The following is a 14,671-nucleotide window of genomic DNA, read 5'->3' as shown; positions in this document are numbered from 1 at the left end:
ACTGTTGCTTCTTGACCTACATACAGGTCTCTTAGGAGGGGTAGGTAAGGTGGTCTGGTATTCCCATTTTCCAGCTTGTTGTGATCTACACAGTCAAAGGCTTTAGCATAGACAGTAAAGCAGAAGTCGATGTTTTTCTGGAATTCTCTTGCTTTTTCTATGATCCAATGGATGTTGGCAATTTGATCCCTGGTTCCTCTGCCTTTTCTAAATCCAGCTTTAATATCTGGAAGTTTTCGGTTCACATACTGTTGAAGCATAGCTTGAACGATTTTGAGCATTACCTTGCTAGCACGTGAAATGAGTCCAATTGTGTGGTAGTTTGAGCATTCTTTGGGACTGGAATGAAAATGGACCTTTTCCAGTCCTGTGGCCACTGATGAATTTTCCAAATTTGCTGGCATATTGAGTGTGACACTTTAAAAGCATCATCTTTTAGGATTTGAAATAACTCAGCTGGAATTCCATCACCTCCACTAGCTTTGTAGTGATGCTTCCTAAGACCCACTTGACTTCACATTCCAGGATGTCTGGCTCTAGGTGAGTGATCACACCATCGTGGTTTTCTGGGTCATGAAGATCTATAGTTCTTCTGTGTATTCTTGCCACCTCTTCTTAATATCTTCTGCTTCTGTTAGGTCCTTACCATTTGTGTCCTTTATTGAGCCCATCTTTGCATGAAATGTTCCCTTGGTATCTATAATTTTCTTGAGGAGATCTCTAGTCTTTCCCATTCTATTGTTTTCCTCTATTTGTTTGCATTGATCACTGAGGAAGGCTTTCTTATCTCTCCTTGCTATTTGGAACTCTGCATTCAAATGGGTATATCTTTCCTTTTCTTCTAGCCTTTTGCTTCTCTTCTTGTCTCAACTATTTGTAAGGCCTCCTCAGACAACCTTTTTGCATTTCTTTTTCTTGGGGATGGTTTTGATCACCGCCTGCTGTACAATGTTACGAACCTCTGTCCATAGTTCTTCAGGCATTCTATTAGATCTAATCCCTTGAATCTATTTGTCACTTACACTGTATAATTGTAAGGGATTTGATTTAGGTCATACCCGAATAGCCTAGTGGTTTTCCCTATGTTCTTCCATTTAAGTCTGAATTTTGCAGTAAGGAGTTCATGATCTAAGCCACAGTCAGCTCCCAGTCTTGTTTTTGCTGACTGTACAGAGCTTCTCCATCTTTGGCTGCAAAGAATATAATCAATCTGATTTCTGTATTGACCATCTGGTGATGTCCATGTGTAGAGTCATCTCTTGTGTCGTAGGAAGAGGGTGTTTGCTATGACCAGTGCATTCTTTTGGCAAAACTCTTGTTAGCCTTTGCCCTGCTTCATTTTGCACTCCATGGCCAAACTTGCCTGTTACTCCAGGTATCTCTTGACTTCCTACTTTTGTATTCCATTCCCCTATGATGAAAAGGACATCTTTTTTTTCTGGTGTGAGTTCCAGAAGGTCTTGTAGGTCTTCATAGAAGCATATTACTGAAAAACCTTGGTCTCCTAATTCCAATTTATGATGCAGGTTTGAGTCTGTTCCTGGTGTCTGTTATTGCTCACTGGTTTCTATGTGCACCTGCGTATTGTGACTTGCTGGTCACTGCCCTGGAGAAAGTCCATGCTGTGGGTGGTTAGGAGGAGCCCTAGGATAAAAGTGCTCTCCTTCAGAGACTTTCATTTGTCTATAACAGATATATGGAAGTATTAGTAAATAAGAAACCTCACATCAAATGCATAGCTGGACTTTCCCCGGCTGTCCCAGGCTATATGTACCTGGGTGAAAATTCATTTGGGGTAGACCAGTGGCCACAATGTTTTCAGGGGAACTTTGTTTTCCTTTTGCTCTGCTCACTGACAAGGCATCCTTCTCTACGGTCCCCTGGTGTGGAAGGGAAGTAAGGGAATTGCTTATCAGTTTGCCCTTAATCTAGGGGTATAGCTTTTTGCAGTCCTGACAGTGTGGGATGGGTCTCTTAACTGATTCTCCTACTTCTACAGGCCTTACTGGGTCTTAACCTTGGTCCTCTGGCAGAGACGTTCTTAGTAATAGAAATGCCCTCATGGCAAAGTGGACCAATTTGGAACTCTCATTTTTACCGCTCTGATTAATGGCTTTCATATAAAAATTGGTCACTGAGTTCCCCAATACCTTTTCAGGTACTCAGTGCATTTAAGGTAATTTTCAAGAACATATTTTCTGCAGCACTTTTCATTTTTTTCTCCCAGGAGGATTGGTCCAGACAATCTAGTCTATCATTATAGGAAATAGGAAGCAAATCTGCTTTTCCACTATCATTTCTTTCTTTTTTTTTTTTTCCACTGTCATTTCTTAGGCTTCCCCCAGAGGACTTAAGAGTTATAGGTATTGGTGAGACATAATTTATACAAATGATCTGACCAGGTAGAAGAGGTCTAGAATCTACATAAATATTTTCAAGAGACATTCATATATGGCAACATTCAAGAACACATTTTGTAAAATGTAAATATCAGTGCTAACATAATAACGTCACTAGCAAAAGGACTTAGACATCACTGTCCTCTCACTAATACTTAAACTGTTTTTTGAAGATTGGACCCAAAGACGGCATCAGAGGGAAGGCTTCTACTTCCTTTATGTGGGCCTATGTTTCCTAGTATAAAATGATGGCATCTGAAGTTCTTAGCTCCAATGTGCTAAATTTAAAAGTATTTTTGGGAACCCTGGAATAGCTGAAAGAAGTGATCAAGCAAAAGAGATTAACTAAAAAAAAAAGAGATTAACTCAAAAATCCCTTTAATTGGTAAAAAACTGGGTGAAAAAAACTGAGTCTATGAACTTGATGCCTTTAATCTCTTTTAGTTAGGTTCAAAAAAGTATTTTGGACATGAAGAGGTCTCTCTTTTGAAGATATCTCTTTGGCACTAGATTTCTGATATATGTTGCCAAAGTACAGACAAAGGTAAAACTATCAGCATTTTTCAAAAAACAGCAAATTATAACATTAATAACAGAAATAGATTTTACCAAACTATACAGTAATCCCTGACTCCTCTCAGTTAAAAACATGTCTGAAAACTGCCTGATTTTAACCTGCTTTCAAAGCTTAAACTTTCTAACAGACACACATTTTTAAAGACCTGGCAGGGTAAAGAACGAAGCTTCTGTCTCCCTTCTAATAGTGAAACACTGTAAATACCTGGAGCGACAGTGAATCCTGGCATCTGAGTTTTTCACTGGTGGTGCAGTGGAATGGGGTTGGTGAGAGCATGTGGAGGCGCAAAGAGAGGGTACATTTAAAAAAATGCAATTCTAAAAGGCTGGAAACAGCATACAGGCGTACAGGGCTCTGCTAAGAGATCACGATGTGACCCGACTCAGCCTCTCTGTAGACCTTCCTCTCCTTCTGTGTGAAACAAAGACCTGACTCTATAAATAGGAGCTCATTTGGGGCTGACAACTGAGAAATCTCGGCAGACTCATTTGAATTGTGTTTGGCTAATAGAGCAAAGAATATATTAAACAGGTTTTACCCTATAAAACAGCAAAATATAAAGGTGAAAAATGGCTTGCCAGGCTTCGTTTATATGAGAAACCAAAAGAACACAACACAGACATACCATTCCTGAAGTTCTGGAGAAGGAATGAGACCTGCCGTTCCATTTTTGGAGTTTTCCAGTTTACCCTGCCACCAATTGTGATCGTCCTTACTAATAATCTGGATAATGTCACCAACTCTGAATCGAATGCCAGCTTCTTTGCAGGGGATGAGGTCATCCTTAGCTGGATCATATTCAAATTGTGCTCTTACATAGATCTATAAAACAGGAGTTTGTAAGAAAAAATGCCATGGTGATATGAAAGAAAACAGTCAGCTCTAACTGAATAACCACAGACTAACACTACAATACGAACAGGACATTAGATGGTGAACACAAATATGATGCATGGAAATACAACACAAAAAACTGCTACCACTAGAACAATGTACTATTTTTGATGTGTACAGTTACAAATCTCTGCTCTTTTTATTTGGATAGAACACTTAAGATACTTGTTCAGTAAAGACTTAATTTCTGCTTTTACTATAACAGGCTAAAATTATAGTGAAATACGCTTACCGTTTGAAAATCTGCATATATGTAGTTGATATTATGGGTAAGTTGTCATGATCACGTGGCAGGCTTTAAGCCATAACCACAAGCATTCAGGGAAGGTTTTAACCCTAAAGCAGCATGATACGAAACTAGCAAGAACTCAGTGTTGGGAACGTGCTATAAAATGCCTCCATGACAACTGGCAGTGTGTCTACACACTGCTGATAAACTTAACTGTAATTCAAACATTTTAAACAAGCATTTAAAGGTAGTTTTATTTTTCAAATAGCATTTCTACCTTATATTTGCATTTTACTCTTCTTAGAGAAGAAAAATGAATTTAAATCCTACGTTTGCCAATGTAACACTTAAAATCTGCACAGAGCTTCAGGAGATGGATAGTTCAAGGCTCTGAGTTTTATTATATGTAAATGTAACTAGTAAATATAAAAGGAAACAGATTAGCATACAAGGGGTTATCACAGTTATGAATTACTGGATTTCTAAATAACGTAAAACAAGGTGCTAGAAATTCAGTATTGCATCATTTGAGTGATTTCTATCAGGTGCTAGTTTATGCAAATCTTAACTCCCAATTTGATTACTTTTAACAGCACATTTCAAGAAAAATTCCATAAAATTTCTATCTTGAAATTACATTTGAATATTAATATTAAAGTCACTGTAAAACCAACCTGAAGGGTTTGGAACTATTGTGTTATTATTCTGTTTGTTTCTTTTCAGAAATCCAGCCTATAAAAGTTATGTCTCTGTATTTGCACCTAAAATTTATACTCGAAGTGCCAACAAATAAAAGTTGCTTGTCTCAGGCAGCACCTAACTTTTCATGTCTGATTAGGACATAAAGCCAGGATTTTTCTGTTGTTTTTTTCCCATTGTATACAGCTTTTAGAAATACACATGCAGATACAAATTAAGAAAAAACCTTCAAACTTCAGATAATTATTGCTTAAAAATGTTCATTGGCATGTACATTTTAGTTATTCTTAGAATTTGAAGAATTTTGCAGCCTTTAAAAATTTATTTTCACCCCAGAGGAAGCCCATAAGATCCCCAAAGGCTGAATTCTTAACCATCAACACAAAATGATCAGGTTGAAATTACAATAACCATCACAGCTACAAGGATGTTAGGGAAAAAATCCTTATAGAGAATTAGTCATGTGTAATGTGTTAAAATGAAATGGTACAAGCTCTCAATGCTCAAATGTTATGGTCCAAAATGCAGACATTATGGGATGGAAAGGGTTAATAAAGGATTGGCTATTAGCAGCTCAGTTTAGAGAAGTTTCTATAGAGGATATCTATTCACCTGTCGTCCTTTTGGTTGGGTAGTTGATGGCAAGTCCTGTAGAATAAAGCCAACCCAGGAGAAAAATTTTCATTTACTTTTCAAAGAGTACAAGGTAATTTGTGTGTTCTGTTACATTATGGTTAAAAAATGAGCTAGATTTAAGTTGTAAAGAGATAATATACATTATTCCATTTCTCAGAAATGTTGAGTTATCAAAAAAAAAAAAAAATCAAACCCAGGCCATTTAGCAGCAAGCTGAAGAAAGCAGGTAAATTTAAGCAGAGAGAAATGTGTTCTTAAGAAACAACTCAGCATCTTCAACACAAAAGCCACTGCAAGTGAAACAGCCTATTTAAAACCCCTCCCCCCAAAACTCAAAAGAGCTGTTGCCCTTTTCGACTTAGTCACTGCAACCATTTAAGATTTTGAAAAATTCAATGGTTGTATGGATATTTCACCATCTTAGAGTTGTTAAATGTTAACTATTATAAATGAATTCCTTTGGTAGCCTATTTTGAAGTTGCAAATAAAAGTCACAGGAAATTTTCTAACATTTCTCTTACTTATATCATTCCATCTGAGGTGATCTCAAATTATTTATAAATTATCTCAAATTATTTACAAATTTACCTCATAAAAATGATATATTTTAAAGGGCAAGTTAATAGGAAAAGAGTGATACTGCTGTATCATTAGAACTCTCATTTTTAACAGCAATATCAGCAACTTAAGAGATTTTGTTATTTCAAAATATTTCAAAAATTCACACACCTGCACCTATAAGTGCTCCCATTTGCTTACGTAAATTAGAAACAATTCTTTTTACTTTCCAAAATGGATAGTTCTGAAAAAAAGTAAAATTCCAAGTTCAAGTCAAAATATAAAGTACTTTGTGTTAAAGATGTGATAATAGCGTGGCTTAAGTGCAGTTTGAAGCCAGTTCCTTTTGCTTTTCATATCCAGGCAAGGCTTATAATTCACAGAAGTATGTGCACGGACCACAATAACAGAGGGCACACCAATTCGTAAACTTAGATAGCGGAAACTAAACATGTTGCTGATATCACTCAGAATAGACAACTACAAAGCCCGAGAATACCCAAATTCCTACTCTGCAAAATTCTTACATTTCTTTATCTTTCTCAAGTGAAAAAAAAAGTTGAGAAATTTCAACAAATTTCCATTTACATCCTCTGCATAACTTTGAGCAAAGTCATAGACAGTAGCTGGGTGACACAGAAATATTTTGAGAATGACCAAAGCAGTCTGGAACTACATTTCTTCAAATTTAACTAATGAAAGGTATTTTCAATGAGAAGAACAAGATTTTCCAGGTGTAAACTGCATTGTAGCTGTAGTAGCCTTGTATATCGGCAGAAGACAATATTTCCACTGAACACATGTAACTAGAACACTCATGGCAGGTGGCACCAACAAAATTGTCACACTTTGCTGTGTGGAGCTAGAGTTCTTACCGAAACAGAATTGTTAGTGCTGCTATGACCATTAGCTGGGGACTGTCTGGAAGTGGAGGGGGAATCTCTCTGAAATAAGACACAAGGTTCATTAACACAGAACACCAGCACAGAAACAAGAGATATTCACATCAACAGTTACAACCACAGTCTGACAACCATTTCCTTTGAGGTTTTAGCTGTAAAGGTGCCATACTGACTTACTTGCATGATTTCAGAGAAGCATGAAAAAATGTTTGTGCAGTCTGAAGATTCACATGTTGTAAGTGATGACCGTGTCATTCATTAATCATTTCTTTACTGTCTCTAACATTCTATAACCTTTGTTTTTTTAAAATGAGAACCCGAAGGGTGACTTGATATTAAAATCCTATCAACTACTGTAAAGTGACAAAGATTACTATAACATTGTGCTAAAGATCCCAGTTGCATATCTTTTTAAATTGAAAATTAGGTTTTAAAAGTATTTAATAATCTTTATGTACCTCAGTATCAAAAATTACTGAATGACACAATTTGAAGTGAAGTGAAGTCGCTCAGTCATGCCTGACTCTTTGCGACCCCATGGACAGTAGCATGCACCAAGCTCCTCCATCCATGGGATTTTCTAGGCAAGAGTACTGGAGTGGGTTGCCATTTCCTTCTCCAGGGAATCTTCTCGACTCAGGGATCGAACCCAGGTCTCCCACATTGTAGACAGACGCTTTACCGTCTGAGCCACCAGGGAAGTGAAGTGAACCTCAAAAAAGACTTCTTATGTTGCAATCACCTTAGAATCTTTCTAGGCTAGATATTACTAATAAGGGTAAAAGATAGTTATAGACCAGAGAAGAAACCTTTATTATTTAAGAATATTTTAGCAGATTAATTAAAACAATAATCTTGAGCCTCTACAAATATTACACTTCTGGCAAAGATTCCAGCAGCCACAGCCAACTATACTATATGACACATTCAAAATCCTTTCCAGGCTCCACTCCCTTGTCCAAATCAACTATAATGTTAAAACAAGGAGAGGATGAAAGTATTTAAAATTTTAGTTGAGTTCTTGGAAATCTTTGAAATGTGCAGGTCTGCTCAAAAGACATTTGCTTTTTCTATAAGACTTAAAGAAAACTTCTGGAACCTGTTGGCTTTTAAATAATGGGATCCCTTAGATGAGGATTCTCAGATGTTAGTGAGCAGAATGTCTAGGTGCCACCCCCAGAGACTTATGTCAGTAGGGCCAGGGCATGGGGTGGGGGTCCCCGCTTTTACCAATGGCCAGGGTGATGCTGAGGTAGGTAGCCAGAGAGCCTTTCTTTAGGAAGTACTGTTGTAGCTGGGAAGAATTCAACCACAGGCTTGAACTCTGCCAGAGGACAGGAGAGTCAAAGAGACTGGTGGGGGAGGTACCTTTATTCCTACTATTCAGAGGTTGAGAAGGTAAGAGGGCGCTCTTTTTACTTAAGAGCATAGCATTTATATGTGTTCTACTGGTCCCACCTCAAAACCAGTTCAACCACTCAAAAACACAAGAGAAACTTATATTAATAACTAACACTATCTTCTGGCTAGTGAGCCAAAAAGACAAAAACCAATCGCGTTTACTAAATTTCTTCCAAGATGTGAAATGGTATGAGGACCACTTATGATTTTTAGAATATCAGAATGCTTGACATAAAAGATGCATGTGACAGTTTTTCTTTTCCAGCAAGATTTGTGTACTAGGTAACAAATTTCAAAACCATGAATCATGGAACAGAAGCAGTTCTGTCTTTTGTTTTGAAATATAACTGAAGTTCCATAAAAAGCCACCAAGAGGAGCTCAAGACTTGATATAACAGAAACCCCACTTGTCATGGCTCACTAAAAATATACTTGACGAAACTACAAATTCTTATACATATCTTCAATAGGTTTAGGAAAAACAGGAAGCCTCTGATTTTTCTTGTGAAATTTACATCACTACTAGAGACAGGAAGAAATATTATAATTTCTCCCTCAACTTCTCCTAAGTACAAATTCAATTTTCTAGATGAGTTCCAATGAGTTGCCAGCCAGTCTTAAACACTCACTGGAGGAAATGTGTACTTCATACTGATGTTACACATACTTGGAAGGTGCACATGAAAGTGCGAGCTTCAGAAAAAAATATTCAAACTGAAGGTGCAATGACCAAAGGATGCCCTCACTTAGGTTGGTTCATATTTCCAAATATAAAAAGAATGATTTTTGAGTCTCACTTGCTAACCAATAGCAAACTGAATATAGGTTGGGAAAGCTACAGTTTCTCAAGGATAAGCCTACCGTGAGAAAGGAACTTGGGGTTTGTATTACTCTAGAACACTTACTTGTTTCCAAGTCAGATAGCATTCCAATTTAAACAATTTCACAGAACGTTGCAAAAACCTCTATTCTGCTAATAACATCAGTTATCAATTCCTCATAGGCTTAAAATCCATCTAGAGACCTGTCAGAATTATTTGAATAACTCTGTCTTAACAAGAAATAGACCACTTTTCAGATTCTTGGAAAGAAGAACTATCTAATGTGATTTCTTAACAAGGGAAGTGAATGTATACTTCCTGGAAAAATTATTGCAATTATGATCTTTCATCTTCCCCCAGAGACTCATTCTTTATTAAACCTTTGTCATTATTTGGAGCTTCTCTCTACGTATTTTGCTTTGCTTCCAGCCTGCAGGAAGTTCAGGTGCTGAGGAGAACCCCGTGGAAGAGGGATGAGTAGGTGGGTGGGACCTACTCTGTTCCGTTATCTTTGTTGTAAAATTGGTGTGCAGTGATCAACAGCACAGGCAGAAACAATTTCCCAGAAGAAGCCAAAACATTCAGCCATTAGCAGACAGTTAGTTAAGAACCCAGAGGAGATGGGGTGTTTCGTTAGAGCTATTACCTCACAGGACGATGACTGAGTGCGGTAACTTGGCACGATCTTGAAGGTGATACTCCCCCGCATTTCCCGCTAGAGGAAACAGAAAGGAGAGCTCTTTGAACAAACAAATGTTGCACACAACAACAAGTAAGAAACCACTGAAAACGTTTTGGGGGTATTTAGTGCAAGCCAGCGGAGAGTGCAGGGGCCTAAAAACGAAACTGAGTTACAAAAGCAGGAACAGCTCATGGTAACAAAGGAGGCTGTTCCTGGGAACAGCCCTGCAGAGTCAAGGCTGACTGCCCTGTTCACACAGCAATGGTGCAACAGACCTCTGATGGTGATCTTTTCATAGATGCGGAGACAACTCTAAGTGACATGCCTTTCGAAAGTGAATACAAGTTGAAATGGACTACAGAACAAGTAATTATGTAAGAATTATATTTGGGAGGCTACATGATGATGGTGTACTCCATAAAATCTGCTTTTTATTTCATAATTTAGGCCTTAGTTTTGACTGTCAGTGACGCTGTGGTGCTTATTGTACCTTCAGTAGATATAAATAGCTCAGGAGGCTGCTACACTGTGGCGGGAAGAAGGTGCAGGACCAGAGGTCTAAACATCTCCCTCTGCTCACCAGGACCTGTCATTCTGCAGCCCCTAGCCCGCCCCAATCCAAAACCTAATTTGAACACCAATTCTGGATATATATGGTAAAAAATGGCCTGGTCTACCATGACTTTCCTTTCCCCTGCTCTATAGAGAAATCCCATATAGTTGGCTATGACTCAGCTACACAGGAAAGAGACTTCTGACACTGCTGATGTCAGCAGAGTTGAGGTCAGTGAGAAACTAATTCACAAGTATGCACAACTGCAAAGGTTTTCTTTAAACATCTGCTCACTAAGAACCAGGAGACAAAGGACTGAACGGAGAATGTTCAAGCCCATACTGCTGAAAATGGGCAAAATGTTTCTAAGCTCTGCTGCATGTAAACATTTTTCTAGTTCTCAGTTTCTATGAATGTTGCACAAATCCACACAGATGATGGTACCAGATTACAAAAAAAATACCCCTTATTTAATAAACAAGTTAATGAACTGAAAGTCAATTTCAGGAAAAGAGACTTTCATTTTACTCACAAGCATTTTTTGCAGCTGTTCCACTGTTTGGTTGGCTACACTGATGCCATTGATTTCTCGAATTTCATCTCCGACATGAAGTGTACCTAAGAAATTACACAAAATTATAAACATGAAATGATATATACTTTTATAATAATAAAATCCAAAGTCAGCAAGGTAAGTAATTTTTAAAAATTAAGCTAAATACTGAAGGCTAATATTCCAGAACCAGGTATGAGTTAGGTTCATATAGTAAACTCGCCAAAACAGATACACCTAACTTATGGAGGACAGTTTTGAAAGATGACTGTAAAAACCTGCTTATTTTTCTGAGAGAGTCCTTATGTATATAGCTGTTTAAAACTATGACTTCCAGATGTGGCCTATCTAGGTTCATATCTCTGTTTCATCATGTACTAGCTTCAAGATCTTGGGTAACTTACTGAAAATTTCCCTGAAAACTCATATTTATAAAATGGAGATGAAAATAGTATCTATCTCATAGGATTGTTGTAAGGATTAAATGAGTTTAATAGATGCAGAGGACTTAGAACTGTTCTTGGTGCATAGTGCCATTTAAGTATTTGCTGTTATCATCATTATTATCTACCAAATATGGTACAAAGGTTGTTGATTTTTCAAAGAATTGTGATAATATCTATATATCAATAAATTTATATTAGACATACTGCAACTTTTTAATAATAATTTGGTAGGCAGGCATTTCAGGGTTCTGTCACACTTCAACTAGAAAAAGTGAGAAACAATGGTTAAGTAGTGTTATGTAAATTTTTGCTTTATTTATGAATTGCTTACACGTTTAGTTATTGACCTGACTTCATTATGAAAAGCTCATGGTATCTTTAAGACATACACACTAAAATGCAGATAAATAAAGAGCCTTGTATTTGCTTCAAAGTAATCCAGGGGCAGTAGGGCAAATACAGGTGAAATCAGTATGGTCATGAATCAACAATAATTCTACCTGGGTTATTCGTACGTAGGTGATCATTGCACTATTCTTTCCACTTTTCTCTACTTGAACTCACTGCACTGTTCTCTCTAACCATGTTTGAAAGTTAACATAATAAAACATAAAACAAAAATTTGGGGACATTTGTCTTCAATATGGTGGATTAGGCACTCACAGACTCTCTTACAACTATATCCCGTGTAGGGCTCACCCCTTGAAGTGTTACAGGTCTCACAAAATGAATGTGAATCCCCAAGAATACTTCCCATTTCCATCCCCACTCTCCCGTCCACAGATAAGAACCCAGTGAGCTGGATCCAGAGTGGTGGCAAAATCAAGATGGAATGAAACCAGTGGGAGGGGTAGATGCCATTGCTGCACTGCCTGCTGGCTGCCTTCTGAGTCAAGACCCAGTTCAGTGGCACTCTGTGGCAGCTGGTAAAACACAGAACCGACCGTTTTTGGAGGAAAGTATTCCCAGTTTAGGCTCCCAGGACGTCTACTAATTTGAGCAAGCAATAAGCTTATAATCAAAGATCACCAAACATACAATAAGGCAAACTATTATGTGAGTCATCAGAAAGAGAAGAAATAGATTTAGATCCTCAAGGAGGATAGATGCTGGAATGGTCAGATATAGACTACAGGAATACCTCAGTTTCTTGTGCTTTGCTTTACTGTGCCTCAAAGATAACCACATTTTTTACAGACTGAAGGTTTGTGGCAACCCTGTGTTGAGCAAGTCTGTCTGCGCCATTTTCCCAACAGCGTTTGCTCACTTCCTGTCTCTGTATCACCTTTTGGTAATTCTCACAATATTTCAAACTTTTTCATCATTATTATATTTGTTATGGTGATCTGTGATGAGTGATCTCTGCTGTTTTGGGGGTGTTATGAACCACGCTTATATAAGATGGCAAACGAAATTGCACAAAAGGATTTAGAATATTACATAAACTTAGTTAATAAAGTAGTGGCAGGGTTTGAGAGGATTTACTCCTGTTTTGAATGAGGTTCTACCATGGGTAAAATGCTATCAAGCAGCAGTGCATGCTACAAAGAAACCATTTGTGAAAGGCAGAGTAGATCAATGAGGCAAACTTCACTGTTGTCTTATTTTAAGAAACTGCCACAGCCACCTCAGCCTTCAGCAACCACCACCCTAACCAATCAGCAGCCATCAACATCTAGACGATACCCTCCACCAAGAGCAAAGAATATGATTTGCTGAGGCTTAGATGATGGTTGGCATTTTTTAGTAATAAAGTAATTTTAAATTATATACATTTTAAAAGACATAATGCTACTGTATACTTAGTAGATAATAGCATAGTACAAACATAACTTTTATGTGTACTGGGAAACAAAAAAATTCATGTGACTCATTTTATTGCAGTGGTCTGAAACCAAGTCTGTAATATCTCTAAGGTATGCCTGTATAAAATAGCTATATGTTAAAGAAAAAAAAGAAAGGGAACTTTTTTGCAAGGATGAGCATGCAACAAGACATTATCAGATGTGAACAGACAGATCTGAAAATAAGAATAAGAACAAGTGACTAGTACTTCTAGAAAGGAAAAATACAATCAGTAGCATAAGTCAATGAATGGATGAGTTGAACAGGAGTTCAGATATGGCTGAAGAGTTTCAGCTAATTGGAAGACATAACCAAATAAATTAACTAGAATGCAGGTCAGAGAAATAAGGAGATAAGGAAGATAGGAAACAAGAAATAAAGCATGAAAAAGATATTAAGAGATATGGAGGGAATGTCTAACACACATCTACCTAGAGTTCAGAAGGAGATGATGGAGAAAATGAAGAGGCAATATTTTAAGAAATATGGTTTCAACCTGGGCTGGTGATCTGTTTCACCCTTGATAGTATCCTTGTTTCAATGCTGTTCTCTCTGAACATCCCACCCTTGCCTTCTCCCACAGAGTCTAAAAGTCTGTTCTGTACATCTGTGTCTCTTTTTCTGTTTTGCATATAGGGTTATCATTACCATCTTTTTAAATTCCATATATATGCGTTAGTATACTGTATTGGTCTTTATCTTTCTGGCTTACTTCACTCTGTATAATGGGCTCCAGTTTCATCCATCTCATTAGAACTGATTCAAATGAATTCTTTTTAATGGCTGAGTAATATTCCATGGTGCATATGTACCACAGCTTCCTTAAGACCCAGAGGGATGGGATGGAGAGGGAGGTGGGAGGGGGGATCGGGATGGGGAACACATGTAAATCCATGGCTGATTCATGTCAATGTATGGCAAAAACCACTACAATATTGTAAAGTAATTAGCCTCCAATGAATAAAAATAAATGGAAAAAAAAAAGAAATATGGTTTCAAATTTTCTTGAATGATGCAATTATGATCACATAGCTCCAGGAAGAATAATGTATCCCAAATAGGATAAATAAAAAGAAAGCCAAGGAAACTATAAGTAAGGTGAAAATACAGCCCTCAGATTGGGAGAAAATAATAGCAAATGAAGAAACAGACAAAGGATTAATCTCAAAAATATACAAGCAACTCCTGAAACTCAATTCCAGAAAAACAAATGACCCAATCAAAAAATGGGCCAAAGAACTAAACAGACATTTCTCCAAAGAAGACATACAGATGGCTAAGAAACACATGAAAAGATGCTCAACATCACTCATTATCAGAGAAATGCAAATCAAAACCACAATGAGGTACCATTACACGCCAGTCAGGATAGCTGCTATCCAAAAGTCTACAAGCAATAAACGCTGGAGAGGGTGTGGAGAAAAGGGAACCCTCTTACACTGTTGGTGGGAATGCAAACTAGTACAGCCGCTATGG

At 37.5% G+C, this 14,671-nt stretch overlaps 1 protein-coding gene across 12 annotated transcripts in view; it reads right to left on the bottom strand.

Moving 5' to 3' along the window:
• Positions 1 to 14,671, bottom strand: part of CASK (calcium/calmodulin dependent serine protein kinase) — a 386,525-nt gene that overhangs the window by 33,217 nt on the left and 338,637 nt on the right. For 6 of the 12 annotated variants that reach the window (XM_061136699.1, XM_061136700.1, XM_061136703.1 and 3 more), the window contains 5 exons: positions 10,884 to 10,969; positions 9,763 to 9,831; positions 6,868 to 6,936; positions 5,411 to 5,446; positions 3,602 to 3,798 (listed from right to left, as the gene is read on the bottom strand). In XM_061136699.1, the coding sequence (XP_060992682.1) occupies positions 3,602 to 3,798; positions 5,411 to 5,446; positions 6,868 to 6,936; positions 9,763 to 9,831; positions 10,884 to 10,969 (457 nt within the window). The remainder of the gene's footprint in view (positions 1 to 3,601; positions 3,799 to 5,410; positions 5,447 to 6,867; positions 6,937 to 9,762; positions 9,832 to 10,883; positions 10,970 to 14,671) is intronic. The other 6 variants (XM_061136701.1, XM_061136707.1, XM_061136702.1 and 3 more) reach the window with 3 other exon arrangements.

Source organism: Dama dama, chromosome X (genome assembly GCF_033118175.1).
Source record: "Dama dama isolate Ldn47 chromosome X, ASM3311817v1, whole genome shotgun sequence".
NCBI lineage: Eukaryota > Metazoa > Chordata > Mammalia > Artiodactyla > Cervidae > Dama > Dama dama.
Note: the sequence above shows the minus strand (reverse complement) of the source record. Positions and strands in the feature narration are given on the sequence as shown.